The 26,758-nt window shown below is 46.7% G+C and overlaps 1 protein-coding gene across 9 annotated transcripts in view; it reads left to right on the top strand.

The window, feature by feature from the left end:
* The window catches only part of TANC2 (tetratricopeptide repeat, ankyrin repeat and coiled-coil containing 2), a 218,465-nt gene that overhangs the window by 174,091 nt on the left and 17,616 nt on the right, over window positions 1-26,758 (top strand). For all 9 annotated transcript variants that reach the window (XM_065698868.1, XM_065698863.1, XM_065698867.1 and 6 more), the window contains 7 exons: window positions 10,705-10,813; window positions 14,745-14,867; window positions 15,871-16,107; window positions 17,690-17,875; window positions 18,745-18,838; window positions 24,000-24,133; window positions 24,523-24,646. In XM_065698868.1, the coding sequence (XP_065554940.1) occupies window positions 10,705-10,813; window positions 14,745-14,867; window positions 15,871-16,107; window positions 17,690-17,875; window positions 18,745-18,838; window positions 24,000-24,133; window positions 24,523-24,646 (1,007 nt within the window). The remainder of the gene's footprint in view (window positions 1-10,704; window positions 10,814-14,744; window positions 14,868-15,870; window positions 16,108-17,689; window positions 17,876-18,744; window positions 18,839-23,999; window positions 24,134-24,522; window positions 24,647-26,758) is intronic.

The following is a 26,758-nucleotide window of genomic DNA, read 5'->3' as shown; positions in this document are numbered from 1 at the left end:
AGAGCTTTGAAGTGAAATGTGGTTTTATGAAGCTGCCTTTAATTGACTTACTCTGACAGAGTGTCCAGGTGTGAGGATATTATGAAGGGAATTGGGATAAGGGGCCTTGCGTCCATGGCACTGCAGCTGGGATAATCTTCCTTGTTTCATTAGAGTTCCCATGTCCTCCTGGGGGTCTCCATCCTCAAGGGTTTCGGGTTAGCCTGCTGAGATGCTAACCCTCTTCTTTGAATGCACATTGTGTGTTTGCTGTGCAAAACAAACATCAAGTGGCATCGAAAGGGAACACTATTGTAGAATCCTAGAATCAGCCAGGCTGGAAAAGCCCTTTAAGCTCGCCCAGTCCAACCATTCCCAGCACTGCCAAGGCCACCACTGCCCCATGGCACTGAGGCCTTGTCTTCACGGTGTGCGAGCACTTGCAGGGCCGGTGCCTGCAGCCCTGCCCTGGGCAGCCTGTTCCAATGCCTGAGCACCCTCTGGGGCAGGAATTGTTCCTCAGCTCCATCTAAACCTGCCCTGGTGCAGCTTGAGGCCGGTTCCTCTTGTCCCATCCCTTGTTCCTTGGGAGCAGAGCCCAGCCCCTCCTGGCTCCATCCTCCTGTCAGGCACTTGTAGGGAGCCATCAGGTCCCCCCTGAGCCTTCTCTTCTCCATCTGAACCCCCCAGGTCCCTCAGCCGTTCCCCATCACACTTGGGCTCCAGGCCCTGCACCAGCTCCATTCCCTTCTCTGGCCCGGCTCCAGCACATCAGTGTCTCTCTTGTAGTGAGGGGCCCAGAGCTGAACACAGGATTTGAGGTGCGGCCTCACCAGTGCCCAGTGCAGGAGCACAATCACTGCCCTGCTCCTGCTGCCACACTGGTGCTGGTACAGGCCAGGATGCTGGACTAGTGATAATTGTATGTTCAGGCTTACGCTTGCATTTCTGAACCTGAACCCTCCTGTAATCTGTGCTAGTTTCTGCCTGGACTTCATCAGGAGCTTCCATGCAATTATTTTCCATGGGTTTACAACGCTAGTATAGTGTTCTGTGCCTGTGCTGCTGATGACTGTGAGAGAGACAGAAGTGATTTGCCCTGGCAAGGCAGTAAGAGAGCTGTAGTCGGATAGGGACCCCAGAAGTGAAATCACGCTATCCAGATTTAAGTATCAATAGCTGAGTTACTTGTCTAGACTTGCTTTATTGTCAGAGAGAGAAATAAGAATGATTCATTTCATCATGAGCTAAAAGGCTAAAATAGGTCAGATGAAGAGTGTCTGGGAAGCATTTCCTCCTGTTGACTTACGAAGGGAGCTTGGGGTGATGGGCTCACCAGGAGATGTCTCCAGTATTGACAAATAAAGCTGGAGGAGATGGATCTCTCCAGGCTGCTCTTCTAACCAAGGCACAGGGGTTTGAGGTAGATTCACACATTTTCTCTTCATGTACAGGAAAGCTCAGGAAGGAACAACACGCTCTCCATGCTGTTGCCTGCTTGTGTCTGGCTCAATAGCTAAAGCCAGAGTAAGCATGATGAAGAATGCTTTTTATGTGCAGAAATCGAACTGTTCCGCAACAAAGGCTCTATTCTGCTTTGACCTCCTTGCCGTAGCACAGATGGTTGGTTAACTGCATTTACTCTGTGATTTACCATGGGATGGGGACAGCAGCTCATACTTTCCCTTCCACAAGAAGACCAAGAGCAGTGAAGACAGGAGTCACTGGCATGATGCTGGAGGAGAGTCTCCTGGTAGAGAACTTTGAAGGAATATACTGCTGAGCCCAGGGAGAATGAACTGCGGAGATGCCAAAGTGTTCTTATGGATACTACAGATGTGGTATTATTCTGAAGCCCCAGATACCTGTGGCCAGGTTTCCAGTAAAGCCAAATGCTTGGGTATGGGGACAGCCCAGCAGGCATTTGACATCTCTCAAAATTGGGGTGTTGATGCCATGTTCTCTGGGCTGATGTGGTTCTGAAACCCCAGCTTGGAAGTACTGCAGGAGGAATCAATACTCTGCAGTAAATATCCTCTTCAGTGCACTAGAATTGCATCAGGCAACTCCTGCTCATTGACCTTATTAGAAGGTACCTCATAACCAGGGCTATGACAAAAAGAACCATCAGGGAGAAGTACAGGTGGTTCCATCATTGTGGTGAGGGCATCTCCTCATCTCTTCCCTTCTCTGCCCTATCCCTGGCAGTGCTCAAGGCCAGGTTGGACACAGGGGCTTGGAGCAAGCTGCTCCAGTGGAAGGGGTCCCTGCCCATGGCAGGGGGTTGGAACTGAATGAACTTAAGGTCCTTTTCAACCCAAACCATTCCATGCTTCTACATCCACAAACCAAATCTGTCCCTGAACCCCCTCTAAAGGCACCCTGCATGGATTAGCATGGAGCAGCAATCCGAACAGCTCCAGTCCAACATGCCAAGTTGCCATGGTTTCCGGCAGAGCTGGCTTTTAATCCAGTGTAGGCATTTTGCAGTTCTCTTTTTCTCTCAGGAGGCATGCTGCAAGTGGAGACTTTCCCTACACAAAATTAATGGGTTTGTCTATTCCCCAGCAAAACTGAGAGTTTTCATGGAATGCTCAATCTGATGGACAACTAACAATCCCCAATGGAAAGATATGTCATTTATAAAGCTCATAGGAAAAGAAGTCAGTGGAAATGGTACTTATATAAATGCAGGGATACTACAAACAGCTTTAAACAGGGGGTGGGTTCTTATGCTATGCATCAGCTGCTTTAAAATTACCTACCCATAGCTCACCTGGTCATTACAGTGCATGGATTAGTTGACTTCCTTCCTCTTTTCTATTATAAGATTCTGAAAAGCCTTACTGTTAGCTGGAATAATAGAATCACAGAATCATGTATTCCAGGTTGGAAGAGACCTCAGGATTATATGGTCATGTGGGCAAAGTGCTTTCTCCACATTCACGTGGGGTGGATTTTACTCAGCAAGGCAAAGGTGCTCTTTGAACTCAAGGTGAGGCAAAATAATGGGCTTAGGATTTATTTGAAGCCCTCGTATACTTTGGTGGAGAATCAAAGTAATGCTGTGCCCACCAGCACCTTGTGGGGATGGGGATGTCAATGGGTGCCTCTTGAGATGCAGCAGGGAGCAGAGCCCAGCTGCTTTCAGTGTGATTTAGCACTGCTTTACTGTTGGAATTCCTTCTTTCCGTGTCCTTTTCATGGCTCCAGAGTGCCAGCTTTTGAGCTTTGCATGTGTCGTAGCTCACGCTGGGCTTTTCTGAGCGCCCCCAGGTCGAGGTCTGTGCCAGCACTTGATGCATCAGTAGCATCACGAGGGATATGTTCTGATTTGTTCTTTTGCCCTCTCCAGCTGTGGGCTGGGTGCCACGTGTCACCAGAATACATGAGGTCAGGTTTTCCCCTTGCCCCAGCTGCTGTCCAGTCATCTGCAACGTGTGCAAGGCCTGTGTTGAGTTGGTGTAATTAATTTGGTGTTTGAAGATCATTTCCACAGCTCTAATGCTGGCAGAAGGTAGAAGTGGTGGCGTAGCTGTGATTTGCAGCAGGGCTTTATCTCTACCCATAGCATAAGAATGACAGTTCAGTGTTTCTCACTCTTGTAATTGACTCCTCAAGCGGCTCATAGCAGGTGCCATATTTGTGCATCACAAAGATGAATCCATCATCATGTCCTCCGGTTAATTGGAGGGGCAAGCACAGTCTGTTCACCAAGCGGTACCTGAGGGAGTGCTGACTCTGAGAACACAACTTTCAGGCTTCCCGTCTGACTTCCTCAATAACGGTTTCTGATTCCATGACTTGTACCCTAAGAGTACATTCTGAAATGTAACATGGGCAATAGCTCAGCAAAATGAAAGTAGGAAACTTACTTTGTCGTAGAATCACAGACTGACTTGGGTTCGAAGGATCTTACTGCGTATCCGGTTCAAGCTCCGTGCCATAGGCAAGGACACCTCCCACTAGACCAGGTTACTCCAAGCCCTGTCCAACCTGGCTTTGAACAAGTGTCTGTTGCCTACATCTTAGATGTTAACTCTAATCTTATGCAGAAACACAGGGCTAAAACTAAACTAATAAAGCCACTGTTAGCGAGGTGGGTGGCTGTAAGGGGGCTTCTCTGAGCATCAGAAGCCAATGCTGGATTCAGGACTGGGTGCATGCAGAAGAGAAGGAAGCTTGGACTCGCTCGCATAGTAGCTCAGTGTCTAGCGAGGAGGTGGATTGCCTTAGCTGCAGGTTTCTCCTCTGAGATGTGGGCAGGGCTGCAGCTGCAGCATTACTTGGAAGAGAAGCAGAGAAGAGACAGACTATAAATCACAACAGATGAGATGGAGAGCAGATGTGATCGCTACCACCATAAAGGACATCAGTAGAGCAGCTTGTTTTAACTGGCTCATTAGACATGCAGCATAAGCATTTGGATGCAGAAGGGGGGGTTGAATATATTTAGTGTCTCAAGTTGCTGTCCTCATAAAATCTTTCTCTTCTGGACTGTAAACTTGTGCATGCTGTTCCATTCCCCATCTACATGGAGAGGAATAGTCACAGGATAATCTGTTCTGTGGCACTGAGAGAAATGGAGTTAATCAGAGGCAGTATCAGTGCTGACCAAAGAAAGAAATGTTGCTTAATTTCTTCTTGCTGTTTCATTGCTCACATCTGTAAGACCCACTCCTGGCCCAAGGCCATCCTCCAGCAGCTCAGGAGTAGCCCTGACTTTGTTCCATCTTACTTCTTCCATGGTCATTTACTCCTGGTCAGAGCAGCAGTAAAGCACTTCCAAATCCCATTGCCCATTCTTCTCTAACCCCATATATCTTAAGTCACGTCAGGTTGAATGAGAACAGAAAGCGTATCACTGTTGCTCTGTTGAGATCTTCTGTGTGTGTTAACTGTGTAGTCACTGGAGAGCTCACTGAAAGGTGCTGGTTTTGCCCATCCAACATTAAATATGCCAGCAGTCTTTTCACACTGCTCTTGGACAGCACTGCTTTTCTCTGAATGTAAAGTAACCTGCTCCTGGCAACCAGCAGCCTCCTGAACTGAACAGAGACAAGGGAATTGCATCTTTACTCTGTGGATCTGGCTTTTAAACTCTCATTAAGTCAGGAACTGTAAGCATTTGGAAATGTTTTTTTTTCTCTCCTTTATTCTTCCTTCTTTGTTCTTAAATCATTGTAAGTGTCCTTTGTTACCTGAAATCTGAAGGGTGCCGTCAGGGTTGTATGGTTTTCCTCTGCTGCTTCTCTTGGCACCCAGCTGCCATTGTTTCATGCAGTCTAGAGATTCTCCAGGATCAGCTCCTGATGTGGGTGCAGCTCTGTTATCCCAGATAAACCATAGACAGACTCCTCCTCTGTGATAAGCCAAGTATGTAACATAACCTGCGGCTTAGTCAGCCTCCCCTGCCTGCCTGGGGCTGAGGACATGGGGCAAGGCTGAATTCAGAGCTTGTCCCTGTAGATGTGAACAGGACTGTAGCTGTGCAGATGCCATTGGTTTTGCTGGTGTTAAGGCACCCTCTGGCAGTGAGGAAACATCCAGTGACCTCTGACTTTATGAGATGTCAGAAACTTTCAAGTCCTCCATCACCAAGATGCTGTTACTCAAATTAAATTGCTCTTAAGGATAGAGCAGATGATAAGTGTTTCCATTACTGCTTTTCAAATGCTCAAGAGTGGTTTGTGCTATGCTTTAGCTCTGCTTTACACAAATCATGGGTTTGCTGCTTTTACTGCTTTAGACTACACAAGGCCATGGGGAATGGTAATGAAGAGCTAAGAGTGAACATGATGACTGGATATGGATTCTTTGTGCAGTGCTTTGTCTCCTGTAAGGCACAAGTACTCAGTCCAGCAGTGCTGCAGCAATAACATCATGGTTGAAATACTAAATCATGATCAGATGTCTTCCTAAAACACTTGCTTCATGAACCCGAGATGCCGGACCTGGTGTGCAGGTCTGTGGTTCACGCATCTCTTGACACATGCCTTGAGCCTTGTCTGGACTGGACTTGGTTTGCAAGTCTAACCCATGTATCTGCTGATGTATGGATTGAGGCTTATCATCAGTACTATATAAAAGTAAGCTTGGATAATCAGGTATAGCCCATTTTAGCCTGGAAATCTCATGTTTAGTGCCCAGAATGGTGGGTTTGTAGTTTACAGTTGAGGCCATTGGGTGTTCCTCTGCGATTAAGGTAAAAATGCATCCGTGCAAAGAAGACAACTGCTTCATGAAAAAAGCAAGCAGCAGCCATGCTCCAAAGGTTTCTTATCCTGTTCATCAGGAATGTGTCTGCAGTTTCCTAAAGCAGCTAGAATTGGTAGCACACATCTGCTGTGTCCTTGGTTACTGCTAGGCAGGGCGATGGGGTTTGATCATAGCTTGTCTTGCTGCAGTGAGATATGACCTGAGGGATGGAGAGGTTTTTCTTGCCTTTCAACTTGACTGTCCCAGTTAGCTCAGCAAATTAAAGCAGGGTTTCATTCTCTAGGAAGGAATATCATGTGCTGAGGAGCGTTCCCTGCTTTGTGGGAGTTTTCTTGTAGAACCTTAATTCCTCCCAATTCACAATTACAACATCAGAGGGGAACTAAAGCAATAAATCAATTGTGGTGATTCAGTGATCCGTCAGGAGGAGCTCACTGAGCAGGGCTTGGCCTTTCTGCAGGCTGGACAGACAGCTTCTGAAAGCAAAGGCAGCTCTGGCTTTGTCAGAGCAGACGTTGTTCTCTGTGCCCAGGTTATGGAATTGCACTCTGCAGAGCTGAATCAAATACAAACACACGTCCCTTGGAAGAGCAGATCCACTGGGCACAGTGTTAGGTCTCTGGAGTTTGGAATGGTTGTGTGGGATTAGCTGGAAGAAGGGAGATGTGGATGTAAATCAGGGGATTTGGACTTAGGTATGTTCAGAAGTGAACGGGACTGATTCTCATTTACTGTTTTGCCTGGTTTTTACTCTGGTAGCATGATTCCTGAACACCAGAGTCATTTTACACCCTTTTAAATCTCTTTTACTTGGCCTGAGGGATAGAAGGGTATAGAGGAAGCACAGGTCTGGGAGCTTCCAGTATTTTCTTCTGTGTTTCCACATGCTCCACCACACCTCTTTGGCCACTTCATTAGTGACACCTTGTCCCCTTCCATCTGTAGCACAATGGGGATGGGGGCACAGTGAGGGATGTGCTTGAGGTACTCACTCCCCACATCACCTTGCTCTGCTCCCAGAGCTCTGTGTGCCTCAGCTTGGGTCAATAAGGGAAGTGTAGGGACCACTGTTGAATCTGGCATCCCTCTGTGTCCATATGTAGTCTTCACTTATATTCTCCTGTGCACTGGGTTCATGCTGTGCCAGGACTTGGAAGGAGGAAGACTCATCTTTGGTTTATATATACATGTATGTGCACATATACACACGTATGTGCACCCGTGGCCGTTACAGGCAGCCTGTGAGAGCAACCAAAGGCTGTCAGAGCTGAGCTGGCAGCATGGTTAATTTTTCACAAGAAACCGTACATTAAAAATAGAACAATCTCTGCTGCTGAACTCTGCAGCACTGAAGTTCAGAGCAAATCATTTCACTGCGCTCTCTGATGGAGATGTCATTACCATCCTCTATTAAAGAAAGGAGAAAGAAGCAACAGACAAAAAGCCTGGGCTGTTGTAGTCTGGTTTAGCACGCAGTTAACATCGACAGAACAAGTGACTGCAGGTATTATCAACAAGCCCAAAGCCAAGGTCTGGGAAACATTGCAAAGGGAATGTATTACATGTGAGTACTGTACTTTAGTCTGGAATAGTTCGTACATGCCTTATTCGTAACAGCCAGAGCCATGCATATAGTTACATGTAGGTAAATAGCCTGCCAGCTGCAGCTGAGAAGCAGTATAGGAGCTAACTGGAACCTGGGCTTCTGTGTCAGATGGGGCCTGCACTTCATCCCCTGCTGCAAAGAAAAGGCACATTAGAAGCTTCTGGATCTTCAATTCATGCTTAGGATTCATGTAGTGACAGCTCTGTTCAGAGCCTGCCCAGATCATTTCAGAGTTTTCCATCCACAAGCAAACAACAGGCATTATTTCCCCTTCTACAGAGGTAGGGAGGGGTGGCTGCAGGGTCCCATGTGCAGCCACCCTCAGAGCTGGAGCAGAAAGCCATGGTTCCCAATGAGCAGCCCAGTGAATCTCCCCAAGAAGGGCAATGAGCTGATGGCTCTGAATTAGGTTGCACTACCAACCTTTTAGTGGAGGTAGCACATGGAATCATTGAGTCACAGAATCCCAGGTTGGAAGGGACCTCAAGGATCGTCTGGTCCAACCTTTCTAGGCAAGGCATGACCTAGACTGGATGTTCCAGCACCCTGTCCAGTGAATCTTAACAGTGTTCAGTGTTGGGCAGTCCACCACTTCCCTGGGGAGATCATTCCCATGGCTGGTTCTCCTCAGCATTGGCTCTTCTCCAAACCACAAGCGCAGCGCTGCGAATCTGATGAGCTGTGGAGAGGCACTGATTGTTCTAGAGCAATCTTAGATTTTCCTCATCTGGCTGAAGGGAGCAGATAACATCAAGCAGTTGCTGCACTCCTTCACTTGCAGCTCTGTCAAGCTCAAGCTGTTGTTTTTCATAGTTGCTTGTTTCCTTCCGACCCATTTCTCCTTTCTGTGGGCATTCCTGGAGGTTCATCAGTGTAATGAGCAAGTGCATTTGTGTCTCTCCTTTCAAAGGCTGTGACCTGAAGTTCTCCCACTCCAGCGATGGGGAGCAAAGAGAGAAAGAGTGAAAGAAAGGCAAAGCAACAAGCTGTGGATAACTTAAGGTGCTACAACCACTTCCAAGGCCCTTCTGTTTTCAGAGCTTTTTATGTTTTGTCCCTTCTGTTGGTGCTCCGTGGTTCTCACAGCACAGATGCATGGAAATCAGAGGCACTGCCCTGTGTGCAAAGGCATCGAAACTACATCTTGATGGGCAGAGTCACCATCTGGAGGAGCTTCTCCTTCTCCAGTGATGGGGAGCCTGGTGCTATGGGATCCTGCAGTGGCATCTAAGAGTGAAGAGTTCTATCAGTGCATCTGAACATTTCAGGCAACAGTTTATTATTTGCATTGATGGTGCCTCTATACATTTAATGGCATTTTGGAAAGAGGCACAATAGAATTACTCACCAGTTTATTGCATGTAATGGGATGTGGTGCTCTTTCACCTGTCCTGGGGATCAAGTCCTGCCTTGAAAGCAAACTTTGGGTTTCATCCCACCCCTCCAGCAGGCACATGTCCATGTCCTAACAGTACCACAGGGTCTGGCAGAGCATCATTGAGCATGGATTCAGATGAATCCATGTATTATTGCTCCAAAAGGAGGTTCATTGGCAGAGCTGGGGGGAGCACCTGGCCATGGCATTGCGAGTCTTTCTCTTTTCTTCTAAGACATGAATCACTCTCCCTGGATGTGGATACGCTGGAATAATCGCCACCGTTGTGAACATTTCTGTGTTCTGTAAGACTCGATGCTTGGCCATCCTATGTACTTCTTTGCTTTATGAACTACTGATGAGCTCAGAACATTCCCTTGTCCTCAGAAGCCCTTTCAAAGCCACAGTTGGTATCATGTTCTATTTTCTTTGGCTGGAAGGGGTTTGATTGCTTTTACGTGTAGTCACATTAAGTTCCAGAAATGAAGTGGATTAAAAAGGACTCCTTTGGGAATACCCAGAGTCTTAAAGAAGAATACAGATTTCTTTGCAAAACCTAGGAAACTACAACACCCCAGACCACGGAGGTCTAAGCATGGAGCTTTGGTGGCCTCCCCCCCTGCTTGCTGCATCTCCTGCTGTTGCATCCACAGGCACATCCATAGAATTAATAGAATCCCAGACTGGTTTGTGTTGGAAGCAACCTTAAAGCTCATCCATTTCCATTCCCCTGTATGCATTTATGCATTTATAGGTAGTCCAGGTTGCTCTAAGTCTCGTCTTGAGCACTGCCAGGGATGGGGCAGCAGCTCTAACAGAGGTGGTTTGCATTACTTCAGTGTGTGCAGAGAATCAGCTTCTGGCACCTTTGGGAAGCCTCAGCCATGTTGAACTTTGGGAATTCCAAGCTGGAAGTCTGTGTGTTTAACAAATGTCAGTAGAAATCACCATTAGCAAAGGAAGTTACTGTCTCTTTTATTATGCTTTGCCTTAACCAGGGCTCTGTGTAGCTCGGTTAATTTGCTTTGGTTGTCAACCTGGCAGCTCATGCCAGAAGCATCTTTAGTACTAGAAAAGCTGGAGAATGTGCTTAGAAGGAGTTGTACAGAGAAATAAAGTTGCTTCACTCTGCAGGACTTGTCAGAGGGTAGAGAATGTAGTTGTCACATAAAGAATGTGTGTGTGTGTGTGTGTGTGTGTGTGTGTGTGTGTGTGTTCAAAGTGTGGCTGTGTTAAATACGTCATTTTCTAATGACCTCAGGATTTGTGGTGTGCGTTCCAGGTATCATCCTCCAGATCTCCTCTGCAAAATGACAAAGCACTACATGAAATTGTACCCCTGCTGCTGTAGTTGGGGGGTTTTGAGGTATCACTGATCACCAGTAATACAGGATACAATTAGTTGGTGTTCCGAATTAGCCTAGCTCTGTTTCCTAAAGCTGAAGGCTTAGCAGGAGCATGTTATCACAAGTTGTTTTGTTGCTGTAATGAGCAAATCCTAATGTCATTTTTCTTCTGGTTTCAGGAGTGGACACACATTACTTGCCTTCTGGTTTTCCCGTCAAGAAGGAAAACTGAATCGACAGCAGACTATTGAACTGGGACATCACATTCTCAAAGCACATATTTTTAAGGTAAGAAAAATGAACATGAAGACTTATGCTAACCTCATCCCCACTGCATGTAACCTGCCAGCTCTGGCAGTGTTCAAGCTCTTCCTGTTTTTGGGTTACTTTAAGAACTGTGATTGCTTCAGGCTGCTGTAACGTGTAGAAAGGAGCTTTAGAAAATTGGGATAGAAGAAATCCATGAAATTAACCCATCCTTCAGACTGAATTCAGGAGATAGCCTCCTTACCTCAAACTGCTCTTGTACCCTAAGAGGTTTCTTCCCATGTAATCTGTAACATTTAGGTTGTCAAGAGAAAATGTGATTGTTGGTCCATTTTACTCTTCACACAGACATTTAGGACGTGGAAAGCTGAAAGGCAAGCTTCAGTGTGAGCAGCAATGTGACCCATAAACTAAGTACCATTCTTGTGCCAGTTGGCCCATACACCAGAAGGTGGAAATCATACAGTCACAGAATCCCAGACTGGTTTGGGTTGGAATGGACCTTAAAGCTCCTCCAGCTCCACCCCCTGCCACAGGCAGGGACCCCTTCCACTAGAGCAGCTTGCTCCGAGCCCCTGTGTCCAACCTGGCCTTGAGCACTGCCAGGGACGGGGCAGCCACAGCTCAAAAATGAGGCTGTATTTTAATCTGGTCCATACATGATTTTACAGACTGAGAAACCTTATATCCCTAGAGCAGCTAGTTTCTGCCTTGTGTCAGTCATGTTGGGGTTATTTATTGAGCTCCCTATGCCTAACTCACCAGCAGATGTAGTAGCAAAGTTTGGGAAGGCAGTGGTTGGAGCCAAAAGGGAGGAACCCCGGATCAGCACGTTAACCCCTCCGTGTATCATATTGAAACTTGGGGTTCCATTCTCAAGGCCGCATTCAGCAGTGAGTTTCCTCTTCAGCTGCCATTTACGTTCTAAATCCAGTTCCAAATCTTCACACTTCCATAGCAGAAACACGTACTAGGGTTTCAGGCTCTAAACAAATGCCACTTTCCATTAAGCAGACAAGTTGCCCATAGATTCCAGATTTAATTGAGCAATATTTGCAATAGGAGAAAATGCCAATTAGCATATGAAAAATATCAGCAGAGCCTTCTGTTTCGCATCATCACTCGGCACCGTCCTTGGGTGCGGCAGGACTCGTATGTCTCGGTGACAGATAAGCATGTTCTTTAGAAGTACTGTGAAGTTTCTGCAGGGTTTGGATTAGCTGGATTAAAACCACTGTAAAACTCTGTCTTTAGCTTTTCCTTGAAGAGGTTTCTTTTTATTCCTGTTTTGAACAAGTGTTTACTGAGGTTTGCTGAGTGAAACAAAAGCTGTATTAGGTGCTGAAGGTGCCATCAAGCTCATCATTGCAGCCCACGTTTAAGATCTCAGGAAAGTATTTCCAAGAGCATGGGCACAGATCCCTGTTCCTGACGTTCCTGACTGCATTTGTTTCTGAACAAACATGGTTTATTCCATTCAGGCTTTTCACTCTGCCTGATCTTTTGCTGCAGCCATTACCAGTATGGCCTGGGGTTTCTGCCAAGTAGGGAGCGTGTCAGGTCATCAATTCAGTGTGCTTCTCCTGAAGTTCTCATGTTATAATAGCAGTTTTCTGCAGACACAAAGATCCTGATTTTGAAGGCATTTATGGAGGCCTGATGCCATTGGAATTCCATTTTATGTACCCATCATGAAGGAGAGGATTTGAACAGAGCTAAAGGATTTTGGCCAGCGAGGGAGTACTGAGAGCTGGGTTTAGAGACAAACTGTGATTGGTGCAGAAAACTTGTTTGTCCTTCCCCAGTCCCTGTTAGTTCATATCCAGGGATACCTTGTGCAAGGTAAGGATGGGACACTTGGAATTCGCAGGTGTAAAAAAGCAGTGATGCTTAGACACAAGGTGATGACCCAACACACGGGTGGTAAGAAGCGTTCACACTCCCCTCTTCCCTTCATGGCTGAGATCTCCTGGGTTTCTCTTTTAGACACAAACATCCTCAAACAGTCTGGGGACCAAAACCCCCAAAAGTACAAATGTTTTAGTCTTTAAAAGCAATTGCCAGTCTTAACAGGAGCATATGGAAACCCAGCTTGGAAAGCCTGGCATGGAATGAAAGGGCATGATGAGAAATGTGCAGTAATGATACAAGAAGACCCAAACTCCAGGCTGATGTCTGTTTTGCCAATCAACCGAAGGGAAGTCTTTAATTTCATCTTAGTTAGTTAAAATGTCAGTAATCAAGAAATAGGTGTCCCTCATCCCCCACTGCTGGTATTTCAGTTTGATGTTATGTCCAGCTGGGATTTGCTTTTCCTGAAGGATTCAAAAGGGAACTAAGAAAGCAATATATGATCTGTAAAATGAGAAATTGAATCATAGAATGGTTTGGGTTGGAAGGGACCTTAAGATCACCCAGTTCCAACACCATGCCATGGGCAGAGACACCCTCCACCAGAGCAGGCTGCTCAATTAGCACAGGTTTGTTTCGGTATCTGAATGAGAATGGTTCTGGATGTATTTATTCTTGAAAGGATAAATGTCACCTTTTATGTCTTGAACTGATATCTATGGGTATGTATTCTGATCCAGTGGTTAAGATTTTTATAGCTTATATGATTATTCACAGATGGCTATTCTGAGAATACATACTATTTCCCTTGCTCTTGATGGTGACTCAAACAGCTTATTTCTGGGTTTGGTACTATTATAGCTATTTTTAAGTTATTTTAACCGCTGATTATCGAATTGGGTTTCCATTTGCCCAATTGTACTGAGTTCACTGAAATTTAATAGTGGCCTCTAATGTCCTGCATTGTGTCATTTCCAAAGCAGCGTTTAATGGTGGCTAAAATTCCTGAGCTCTTTTTCTGCCTCTCTCCACAAGCAGATATTTTTCTCTCTTTAGCTGCCTGAATTTTGAAGGGAACAAGCACAGGGAGCTGTTATTTATAAGAGCTTCTCTGATCTGTTGCTTCTTGCCATGGTAAAACCGTTTCAAGTGACAAATCTGTTGATGGCTGGTGCGATGCTTCAGAATATCTTCACACATAGGTATTAGAGGTCTGCAACTGAGTCCAGCAGTGGGCTTACATGATGATTCCTGCACATCTTCCTTTAGAGGAGACAAATCCCACCTTCTGCTGCCAGTTTTCCCTCCAACACCCCACACCATCCGTGTCAGTCTGTCTTACAAAAGTGAGATGGGATCCTGCTGCTTTGCACAGCTAGAAATGACCACACGGCTTTGCAAGGCAGATAGAAATCAGGGTTTGCATATCAAAACAGGATTAAAAATGTCGGTAGGGTTTCCATGGAAACAGCAGGCTTTAATGGTAAATCGATGGCAGAACAGCAGCACAGAGGATGTACCCACATCACACCATGTACCCACATCATCCAGCTCATTTGCTGGAGATGCAAACCCCGTTCCTCACTCTTCCATCCAGCTGTTTGCTCCCATCTGTTGGCTCCCAAGCAATTGCTGCTACTTCAAGAGGTGGGAGGGAAACCTATATATTACATACAGTATGATCATGGACATCAGCCAGAAGGGTTGGAGACAGTCTGGTGTGAGATAGGGGAATACCATTCTAGGCTGAGCTTGAGACTTCCTTAGTTAATCTTACTGGGAGCAGATATGGTCATCTTGTGTAACAGTTTGGATAATAACTTTGCGAATCAGTTCTGCCAAAATAATGGGTTTGTTACTAAATGAAAATAATGAAAAGAAGCCTGCTCTGCTCCTTAGGATGAGACTGAGTGGGTTTGGGTTGCTCACAGTTTAATCCTGTCTTTCCTAGAGGGAGGAAATGGCTACCGTACCTTTGCAAGTTATTTCCTATAGCTGTGAGTGTCTTGAAACTCTCTGAAGACCAGAGACCCAAAAGGATCTACCCTGTGTAACTGAGCGTGGTTGTAAGCTTGGATCTAAGTCATCTTTTCTCTTTTAGGGGCTGAGTAAAAAAGTTGGGGTATCTTCCTCCATCCTACAAGGGCTTTGGATCTCCTACAGTACGGAAGGTCTTTCCATGGCTTTGGCATCTCTGAGGAATCTCTACACCCCAAACATAAAGGTACTGGAGGAGGAGGATGAGAGCTGGGGTGGTTCAGAACTCACACAAGAAGCTCCCAGTTCCCTGTAGCTGCCTGCCTATGGCAGTGCTCCTATCCAGGCAGTGCTGGGCATTCCCATGAGCTGGAGAGAGCCCATCAGTTCAGTTGGGATCGTGCTACTGTCCGGGATGAGCCCTCAACTCTTCTACTTTAACCAGGGGTCTCCTTTTAATTGCAGTGAGTGAATGGGGAAGTTGTGCCTGTGCAGAATGGTTCACTTGAGGTTTTCCTCCCCAAAGCTGTGGGATGTGAGAACTGGCTTTGGAATTTGACAGCCCCATAAAGGGCTGTCACAGGCACTGACTCGGAGGCGACACCAAACTCAACAGCACGTGCTCCTGTGCTAGCTCAGGCGCTTCATGCCCATTTGCATTGTGAGGGTGAATGTGTTTGCTTAAGTGACTTCCTCTCTATAGCAGAAGGGATCTCAGACAGTGACAGGTTTCCTGGAAGGAAGTTCACCCCAGCTCCTTCCCATACAGGCAAGGTGAGCCTGGGGTCTGTTCCCATGTCCCTTCCTTGCCGCTCTCTCCAGCAGCAGACAGAGCCTGTTCTAGTGCAACCCAAGTGCAGAGGGGGCTGTGCAAGCCTGGCAGTGCAGGACTGCCTGCAGGACAAGCAAAGCCATCCCGAGAGAGGATCCAGCGGGAAGGATGGTCCATTGAGTTATTAAGGTCCATCCTCCTGTGAAAGATGCTGTGTCCCCAGCTATAGCATGGCTGTAGTGACTTTGTTCTGCACCCTTCAAGCCACTTAACCAGCCCTCAGGGGAAGGATTAAACTCTTCCTTCTGCCTAAAATGGGACCATCTATTTGGCAAGTGTTTCTACTCAGCATTTTAAGTGCTTTGCTATTTGCTTGGAGATAAGCATTGGGCCCTGCTGTACATTGTCTTTGCCCTGACAATAAATCAGTGTCTCTCCACAAAGCCCACCTAACAGGAGCTCTTCTTTCCCTCTGCAGGTCAGTCGGTTGCTGATTTTGGGAGGTGCAAACGTGAATTACCGCACTGAGGTTCTCAACAACGCCCCTATCCTCTGTGTCCAATCTCACCTGGGCTACACTGAGATGGTGGCTTTGCTCTTGGAGTTTGGGGCCAATGTAGATGCTGCTTCGGAAAGCGGCCTCACTCCCCTTGGCTACGCGGCTGCTGCTGGATTCCTGAGCATTGTTGTGCTGCTCTGCAAGAAACGGGCTAAGGTGAAGTGACCATGTTCCTCTAAAAGCTGATTTCAACTGGTCCATGTTGGTGCGAGGCAGGGCACAAGCTGCAGGCAGGATGCGTGATGCTTGCTATAAGGAATATCCTCCAGGATTCTGCTCTGCTTGAGGTCCTTGAACCGCAGGAGGTTAAAATGCCAACGTTGCTCTTGTGGCACAGGGCATTCTTGAGATGCTTCCCTAAGACACATTTTCCAAACACTCCTCTTAGACTGATCCCAGAAAAACACCCTTTGTTTAGCTTTGTGGTGAGTGTTTGGAGTTTTAATTGTATAGCATGAGTCAAGTGTCAGTATGTTGTTGAAGAAGACAATGGCACTGATTTTTGAAGTGGAGCCTCCTGGAAGCAATTTGTGGTTGCTCTATATGTTTAGCTACAGTTCAGAAAGCAAAACATGGGTTTGTATGGTTCTGCTATGAAACTTGGGGTGGCTTAAGGGCCACAGTTAAATCTTGCCATGTTGTCTGGAATAATGCAAGGATAGTATGAAGGAAAAAAGGAATTATGTTTTTGTTGGGATATTTTCAGATGGGTGACTCCCTGGCACTCCTTGGCAAGAAGCAGCATTCCATCCCAGAGAAAAGGAATATTTAAGCTACACAGTGAAACACAAAAGTCCTGCTGCTCATAACTTTCCTTGAGTATCCCTAATTGTATTGAGGAGATAGCCCAAAACCAACTGGGTTTGGTTTGAAGGCTGAGATGTTTGATTCTTGCATAGAAAACTGCAACACTGGCTGCTGCTTGGGTTGAGAAATGAGAAATGTTAATATATTAGTTATACTTATCTATTATAATGTAAGAAGTATCCCTCATATGTATTATATCACTATAAAATCAGTAGAATATCTTGATATAATCATTATTTCTCATATTTATAATAGAAGTAATGAGAAATAATACGGTGCAGAGCACTGCAAGGGTTTACTGGCAGGAGAACAGTCCCTGATCTGCCTTTCCTGTTTCTCCAAGGTACCGGTATTGGGGTAGGACCTAGAAATCCCAGCTGATGTATTCAGGCATCAAGTGAAAACCATGCCCTGTCCTGAAAAGCCAACCAGGGAAGTTCCAGTAGGGCTGCCAAGCGCCCTCTCTGTTTCCAATTGACTTCTGCCTGCACTGGGCTCATGTCAGTGCGTTCGACTGCAGGCTGAGGCACTTCTGTGTCTCTGCAAAGCAATGGTATCTGGAAAACAAGCTGGTTTTCCTTGGATGAAGGCAATGAGAGCAGTGTGTATGATTTCAGTCCCTGGGAAACACGACTTCAGGACACGAAGGGGAAAAATGGTTTTGCAGCCGTTGAGTCTGCAGGCAACTGATGAAAGCTAAGGATTTAATGGTAACTTACCCAAAGCAAACATTTGTGGCCAAGAGGATGCCTAAGCCTGGGGCAGAGTTCTTTGGGGATGGTTGTTTTCTGGTCATGGAAGGGATGATTGACCAGAAAAATGCACATATTGCACATGTGGCAGTATTTTGAATCCAGGATGGAAACTCTGAGGAAATTAAAGTATTTTGCCTGTGATTTGGTTTAATTGTGTTTTGTCATCTCTTTTCAAGGTGGATCATTTGGACAAGAACGGTCAGTGTGCTCTGGTTCACGCTGCTCTCAGAGGACACTTGGAGGTGGTGAAGTTCTTGATCCAGTGTGACTGGACCATGGCTGGGCAGCAGCAGGGAGTGTTTAAGAAGAGCCACGCCATCCAGCAGGCACTGATCGCTGCAGCCAGCATGGGTTACACCGAGGTAAGACCTACCAGCACAGCACTGCCTCTGTGGGGTGGGAAACCAAGGTTTGGCTGTGTTTGCCAGCCAGAACATTGACCAAAGAGGGTCTTGGAGGTGGATCAGTATCTCTGTCCTACTCTTCCTACCCTTCCCTTCTCAGGCAGCAGGGTTCACAGATCCTTGGCAATCCCTTTGATCCGGGCAAGTGTCCAAGCAAGAAAGCATAACAAGCCTTTAAGTTGTTAGAATAAACCTTTAAGCAGAGCTGGATAAACAGCATGCAGCTAACGCTGCTCCTCTGGCACTGTTAGGGGGTGTGAGACCATATAGCTTTGGACTGTATGTCAGGGAGGAGGGAGAAGAGCCAAAGAGCTTCCTCCTGTCACGTTGATACAGATTTGTGATGTAGGAAATGATGTATGGAATTGCTGAGATTGGAAAAGAACTTTAAGATCAGAGTCTAAACATTAACTGCCAAGTCAGCCACTGCCACCGGTCCCTCAGCAGAGCCCCAGCCCGCAACAGCCCCTTCTCCTTCTCCATCGCTTGAGGAGGGGTTTCTCTTTATCCAAATACCTTACTCTGGCTTCACCTCCTCCTAGAGGCACATCCATTGCATGTGTCAGGTCATTGCAGCAGGACAGACACAGTTCTAAGGAGCTGACACTACACAGGCTCACCATGGGCGGTCGTATCAAGGCACTTGGATGGGTGTGGGGTTTTACTTTACCAAGTTCAGTGACTGATCTCTGGAAGAATATTTACTTGAGCTCAGGGTGCCAGGCAAAGGCTGTTCCTTTTCCTCTGTGTATTCAGAGCAGCTCGTGTTAACATGTCAGCAGTTCATATATAACACGTTTGTGAGCTGACATCTCGCTTGGTTTCAGATTGTCTCCTACCTGCTCGATCTTCCAGAAAAAGATGAAGAGGAGGTGGAGCGAGCCCAGATCAACAGCTTTGACAGCCTGTGGGGGGAGACAGGTGATTTCTGTAGCTGCTGTAGCTGCTTCTTGCATGTCAGTGTTTGTATTTATGGGCTCCCCATAACCTGATGCATCCTGATCCCTGGCATTGTTTGGATGAAGGGAGAAGGATCAGCTCCTCTGCTTTGTTTTCAGGTGCCAGGGTGGAGCTTGCAGTCAGCTCTTAAATTACCATTCATTTTCCTAAAGCTTGGCATTATTTAGCACCTGGTAATGAAACAAATGTTCTTTTGTTCAATACTGTATGTTTATATGGATGGGTATAAACCAGACACCCTGCTTTCCTAACTTCAAATGAAAGCAGTCATCCACCCCTTCCACTCCCTAGAGACGATCCAAACCATCACCTGCATTTCTTGAGATACTCAAATATGGAGTTGTTAGATTTAACTCCAGTGACCTCATAAATATTATCCACAATCTTGTATTCACCTCCCTAATCTGCTTGTATTGTTCACTACACATGGTAGTGCTCTTGTCAAGTTAATACACCAAGGTAATGTTTCTCCCTGGGTAACAGAGCACTGATTTTGATTCTGACAGCTTTGCTCACTAATGACATGATCCAAGGGTACAGGCTGTGGCTAGCTTGTGGCTTGGTCTTAGGTCAGGTTGTTTCTGGGTCGAAAGGGGCAAGGGGAAGTGTGATTATCTTTTGAGCTGGTTTGTACTCTGTACCTTTCAAAATGCAGCCTTACTGGAGCCTGCTAATCATATGAATCCTAGAATGTCTTGGGTTGAAAAGCTCATCCAGTTCCAACCCCCTGCCACGGGCAGGGACCCCTTCCACTGGAGCGGCTTGCTCCAAGCCCCTGTGTCCAACCTGGCCTTGAGCACTGCCAGGGATGGGGCAGCCACAGCTTCTCTGGGCACCCTGTGCCAGCGCCTCAGCACCCTCACAGGGAAGAGCTTCTGCCTAAGAGCTCATCTCAGCCTCCCCTCAGGCAGGTTAAAGCCATTCCCCTTGGCCTGTGCCTACAGGCCCTTGTCCAAGGCCCTCTCCAGCTTCCTTGTCACTCCTTTAGGCACTGGAAGGCTGAATGAATGGAATCTATCAGATAATATTGCCCCTGAGCTTTAAAGGACCAAAATAGAGGGGCGGGTTGTCTGGCAGGTGGCCAAGCTGCTCTGGGCCACTTGCAGGGCATGAAGGAGCCAGGTGCTGCTCCCACAGGACAGAACTGAGTAACAAGGACATTGTGCCATTATTAGCGAAAATCAGGGCAACACAGACAAATAAGCAATTTAAAAGTGCCCCGAGGGTGTAATGGGAGAAAAGGGAAATGGGATATGGAATTAACCAAATGAAATGACTGAGCATTGGTAATGGGACAGTGGCTTTGCTACCAGTGAGCTCAGAGTTTGGAGTGGTGACCAGGCAGCTCATCCACAATGTTCTCTGGTGTTTGGGTCCAGAGAGACTATCTTGTGAATAGGATGGTGACCCAGATGCCTTCAGAATTTGATCAAATGCACTAGGTTGTCTCCCTGCAAAGTAACCTCATGGGCAGCATCAGACGAAGTACAGATGAACTTGAGTGAAGATAGTCCTGGGTTTCTGGATGAACCTGGAAAGCCTGGTATAAAGCCATAGGTCTTTGCTGAGCTGGTGTCTAACTCTTCTTCCTGACAACATCCAGCTCTTCTCTCCCCTCTTTCCATATGTCCTGGTCAGCTCTGTCGTTCCCAGCCTGCCGATTTCCTTGAGGACTCTTCAGCAGAAGCTTTTTCCATGTCATCGTGTCCCCCTTCCCATACCTTTCCCTGAACAATGCCAGAAGCTGGACACACAGAGGCATCTGAGAGTTTCTCTGTCTGAGAGGGGTTTCTGAGTAGCTGGGATAGGTGGGAATGTGGATTTGGGCCTCACAAATCACAAGACTCCCCTTCACATTGTTTTCTTATTATTCTTACGAGTTTCCCCAAAGTAAATATCAACTTTAGGTAAATTTGAAGAGAAATGGTGGTTTCCACCTCAAAATAACAATCTGCTCTAAAAATCTGAATCATGCCTTGTCTTTTTTGGATACTTATTGCTCGTGAGTCTAATCTTCTGCAGAGCAGAGCTGACTGCTTGGCTTGGTGATGTCATCCTGATATCATCCGAACTGCAGTGCCAAGTTACATCATAAGTTCAGGAATTGCTGACAGCACACTATATTCAACTCCAGATGGAGTATTTCCCCCTGGGACAAGGCTAATACCAAAACCTAGCACAAAAGTATCTGAGTCACTTGTAATAACTCCATGAGAGCTGGAGGTACAAAGAACAACTCCATCAAGCTGCTCTTGTCTTGCTGCCAAGCTGTGAAACAGATCCATGTGCTGTATAGGAGCAATTTAATGATTCCTTCTCCAGATAAAGTTGTTTTTCCTTGAAGAAAACAGACCTGCTCTGCACAACAGCAGGGGCAGAACGTGCTGTTGCAGATCCCTGGTGCTGGAGACTGTGGCTTGTTGCTCGCTAATGGACGGACAGGGGCACGTCCACACCTGAAGCTTCTCTCAAGTTCTGTTTGGGCTGTGTTTTGAGATACACAGAAACTGTTCTCTGCTGTTCATGCCAAGACTTTGTTATTGCACAGTGAGTTGTTCTCTTGGCACTACATCCTTACAGAAAAGAAAGCTGCAAAATGAACGTTCCTGTTTTCCAGCCCAGGATCCCAGTTGCTGCTCCTTGGATGACTTTGGTGGACTCGCCTTGTTCATGCTGGGCCACAGGAGCTCTCTGGCAGACAGTAAAACTTCAAACCAAACTATTTCTCTCATTTCTCCCATTACCTTTCCTTGACTTTTCCGATCTCTTCAACACACAGGTTTTGGAGACCAGTGGCTGTTGGATGGCCATTGGTGGTGTCGGAAACAGGCTGATAAGTCTTCTAAGAGATGACTTGAAATTGGCCATGGTCGATAAGGAGTGCTAAAAGGCTTAAATGAGCAGGTCCTTCTAGAATCTTTTCCTGAAGTAGTTTGTTTGAGCTTTTGGGCTTGGACAGTTGGGTACCAGCCACTGCATAGTGCTGACCATTGGACACCAGCATGGGATTGAAGTGACAAGCAATGGAGCTGGGAGTTTGGGGATGTCAAAGTTGCTTTGGTTAGAAGGCTGGAGGTGCAGGGTACAGGTACAGTTGGGGGGACCCCAGGGGTTATCTAGTCCAACCTTCTGTTCAAAGCACAGGCGTGAATGAAGTCTGAATGTACCTCAGTGATGTGATCTCCCGGGGTCCAGTTAGACTGAACTCCCTCCTTCCACCCCTCATTGTTTCTCCATGTCTGAGGATATCTGCGCATGGCACAAGATGAGCTTGGAGAGCTTCCTCCCAGCAGCAGGCAGCAAACCCAGGTCATGAGCATGGAACCTTCCTGAAGCCATAAGGGCTGAAGGCTGAGTAGCACAGAAGCTTTTGAGCTTCCCTTGAATTGGCACTGCAGAGGAAAGGCTGGAGCTATGTACCCTCACTGGTTGCTTTAACCCTGAGGAGCACAGTAGCAAAAAGATATCAGTCCAGGTCAAGTGGATTGTAAGGCAGAGTGGAGAAGGATATGCCCATGGATCAAACCATGCTGTTCCACTAGTCTTTTCCATTTCCTGGTGAACACCGAACACTTTGATCTACAGTCATTTCATTGTTGCAAACCTAAGTCATTTTGACGTGAGATACCTCAAATTAACCTGCAACATCTCAAGTGCAGGCAGGTTTAGAAATAGAACCCCAGAGCCCTGCATACCAATCGCTTTGCCGTGCACATTAGACACCATCCTCCTTCTATATTTGTAGCTTACGTTTAAAACCCACATGGATCTGATTATAGATTTTGCAGCATGTTCTACTTGTGGCAGCGAGATGATTTTTCCTTTTAACTCTTGCTGTCTCTCAACAGAGAGTCCCCAAGAGAAGCAAACTCGACCATAATACGGAACAGAATAGAGAATTAGTTAAATCCCCCAATGTGAACAGTGTTGCAGTTGGAAACCCATCAACACCTCGTAATCAGCCATCCCACAGCACTGTACTTCAGAGGAAAAACAAGCTACATCAGTTCGAAATAGACTCCCACCTTCTGCTCCAACTCCTACGAGAAGCGGCGGAGCATCGAGGCAGAGGAGCTGTGCTCAAGTGCACATAAAGTTAGGGAGAGGAGGGGAGGAACTGAAAAGTCTAAAATTAATACCAAAAATGAGTCAAAAGCAGGTCCTGCCCTTGGAATTATTTTCAGATGGAATGTCTTTTCTAACCCAACCATACTTGGAGTTAACGGTGCATTTTGTCCGGGGAAGAGCTCTAAAGCTCTACCCACCTGTAATATGGTGAGCATCTATAATGCTGGAAATGAGAGATGGATTTGGATTTACACAAAGACCCTTGCAGGTGAATTATGCTGCTCTCTCCTTGTTTGGACAGAGAAAAGCCACAAATCTGCCTGACATCCAGTGGCTGGCAGTGATCTGGCAGTGCCTCCAGCTTCATCCCTCACTGGCTCTCTTGTAGTCATGGTGGTATGAATCAAAGGCAGGTTGCAGAAGATCTTGTCGAGGCAGCACGTACCTAAAGACCTCTTATTTCTCTGGACATTGTGCCCCTACTAAAACACACTCAGTCTTGTAACCTGTGGCTTTTCCCGTGGGGAAACCTGCAGGAGACACAGGGGGAGATGGTGAAGGTTTCACAAGACAAAGCTCTACATTGTGGTTCCCATGCAGTTTCACTGTGTCTTAAAGAACATAGTAAAATCTGATTGTCCCCATCTGCCTCTTTCCATAACATGATGAGATCTTTTCTTGGAAGAGTTAACTTTTGAAATATACTAAACTGACAAGAGCTAGAACTGTACTGATCCAACCCATTTTATGTACTGATCCAACCTATTCAAGTGTTCAAGGCCAGGTTAGACACAGGGGCTTGGAGCAAGCTGCTCTAGTGGAAGGTGTCCCTGCCCGTGGCAGGGGTTGGAACTGGATGAGCTTTAAGGTCTCTTCTAACCCAAACCAGTCTGATATTCCATGCTTTTCTTTGTTCATTTTGCCTGCTGTGAGATACGTTTGGCATTTCAGACACCATCCCTTCGGCACCCAGCAGAAGCACATACCTCCAGGTAGGAAAAACCCCCGTGGTGAGCATGGCTCTTTCTCTTCACTGCTTCTCTCTGTCCTGCAGCTCTGACGGCGGCAGCCGGGCGAGGGAAGCTGGATGTGTGCCGGCTCCTCCTGGAGCAGGGAGCTGCTGTGGCACAGCCCAACCGCCGCGGGGTCGTTCCGCTTTTCAGCGCCGTCAGACAGGGCCACTGGCAGGTGAGTGGGTTCCTTACACTATCAGGACTGTCTAAAACGTTGGGTTAGGGCATCCCTTCCATCTTGCTGAAATATGGGTAGAGAGAACAAGCCCAAACTTCTGGGAACTGATGGGAGTGAGAAGAAGTGATATTGATGCTTCAGACACCCGGAGCACCTTGCGTTTAAGTCCTGTGTTATCTCACTATTTGGGAAGCAAGTAGGGTGCTCTTGACTTAAGAGGTCATTTTTCCTGTCTTTACATCTCTGTTGCTTCTCCTGTATCCCAGCAGTAATCCCAGAGGGCACTATGCCTTGGTGGGGTGAGTTTTCAAGGCAAGAGCTCTGCTCTTCCTTGGCTCCAGCTTGGTCTCTACATAAATTGTGTGTTCTCCCTTCATGTGTTGCAGATTGTAGATCTCTTGCTCACGCACGGCGCCGATGTGAACATGGCAGACAAGCAGGGCCGGACACCTCTGATGATGGCTGCGTCTGAGGGACATCTGGGCACAGTGGAGTTTCTGCTTGCACAAGGTTAGAGCAAGTGCTTGGTATGGTCTTGGAGAGTGGCCCCAGCGAGTCCCACCACACTGTGTTCTGCACAGCTGGAGTTTGTAATGTCGGGGTGGTAGATGGGGCAGTGGGAGATGTTCTCAGCACTGAATCCAACTTACTGGAGAGCAAGACTAGAACAGTCTTGACTGCTAATGTTGTGCATTTTGTTGTCTGTGTTTGGTGCTCACAGCCTCAAAACCATGCAGTTGAGTTAGGAATAACATAACATGGAAGCCTTGTGCGTTAAGAGTATGCCCTTGAACCATGATTGGAGCTTTCCCCAATCCATAAGTAATGTGATTAAACAGGGGGAGTTCAGGTTAAATATAAGGAGGTTCTTCCCTGTGAGGGTGCTGAGGCAGTGGCACAGGATGCCCAGAGAAGCTGTGGCAGCCCCATCCCTGGCAGTGTTCAAGGCCAGGTTGGACACAGGGGCTTGGAGCAAGCTGCTCCAGGGGAAGGGGTCCCTGCTGAAGGCAGAGGGTTGGACCTGGATGGTCTTAAGGTCCTTTCCAGCCCAAGCCATTCTATGACTGAAGTGCCAGCATCACCATGAAACAGGCAGGCAAGACTCAAGCACAGAGCCAGAGCTTGGGATGTGTTTTAACACGGCCGTTTTCAGTGCTAGTATTGTTGCCCATGTCTTTGACACCAACATCAGCAGGAGGGGAAGACCCTGACACAGTCAAAGATTTAATGTATTTGCTGAAAATGAGACAGAATTGATTTGAAGATAGTCTGCTCTCCAGCTTTGCACTCACACAGTCATTTTGTTCAGTACTTTCAATGTAATAACTCTCCTTCAGGAGGAGTTACTCAGCCAACAGGAACATGTTTGAGTTTTACTCATTTCTGCTGTGCATATTTGAGGTGAGTCAGAGCAGCACACTGCCTCCAGCCTGTGAACATGATTATTCTGTATTTCTGTACTTCCATAGAGGTTCTTTTTTCCCCTTTTTTTGACAAATAACCAGTGGGAGGTTTTTGTTTGTTCAGGTAATTTTCCATTAATTTTGGCTACCTGGTAGTTGTAAGAGCCTTTATTCACTGTAAAATTGCCAGGTTTCCAAGAACAAGCTTCTCATTCTCTGTCTGTCCTGAGCCCCAGGCCAGTGGGATCCTTGCTGTCCCCTGCATAGGGATGTCTGTAGCCTGCATAGGGATGTGACAAAGATCACTTTGAGGCAGGAGTTTCTTAGGAACTGATTCAGTTAAATCTTTTCTGATGTTCATAATGCTTTCCTAGTGCTTCAGACACTGAGAACCCAAGAAGTCGAAAGAAAACCATCTTTTTTACTTTAAAAGGTCCATTCTTCAAAATAGCTTTATAAAGTCCCCTAAATATGCTGTAACACATGGTCCTGAAAAGTTAGCACAAGCCTGGGCAGAGTACAGTGATAGATGATGTATTTTAATTAAAAGGCCTTTGACGATCCCATTCAATGTTTCATTAAAATCAAAGCGTGTGAATCATAAGCCATAAGCATTAATTAGTGTGTTGCAAAGCAAATCTAATTTGGCTGTACTTGATTAACACAGGCAGCGTTTGTAAACACTTTTTATTAACAGAGTTGCAATCATCAATCAATTTGAAATCCAGATTTTGAGAGGTACCTGCTGCTCTCACTGAGCACCCAACAGTAACGCACGTGTGAAGGGGAGTTAAACTTCCCTGGCAGCAGCTCTGCTAAACCTCAGACTTACATGGATCTGTGTTACACAGTCATGGAATGGTTTGGGCTGGAAGAGACCTCAAAGCTCCTCCAGTTCCAACCCCTGCCACAGGCAGGGACCCCTTCCACTGGAGCAGCTTGCTCCAAGCCCCTGTGTCCAACCTGGCCTTGAGCACTGCCAGGGATGGGGCAGCCACAGCTTCTCTGGGCACCCTGTGCCAGCGCCTCAGCACCCTCACAGGGAAGAGCTTCTGCCTAAGAGCTCATCTCAGTTTCCCCTCGGGCAGGTTCAAGCCATTCCCCTTGGCCTGTCCCTACAGGCCCTTGTCCCAAGCCCCTCTCCAGGTTCCCTGCAGCCCCTTTAGGCACTGGAGCTGCTCTAAGGTCTCCCCTTCAGGAGCCTTCTCTTCTCCAGGCT

The sequence above is a fragment of the Lathamus discolor genome, chromosome 20 (assembly GCF_037157495.1).
Source record: "Lathamus discolor isolate bLatDis1 chromosome 20, bLatDis1.hap1, whole genome shotgun sequence".
Taxonomy (NCBI): domain Eukaryota; kingdom Metazoa; phylum Chordata; class Aves; order Psittaciformes; family Psittacidae; genus Lathamus; species Lathamus discolor.
The sequence above is the reverse complement of the archived record's forward strand: the minus strand, read 5'-3'. Positions and strand labels throughout refer to the sequence as shown.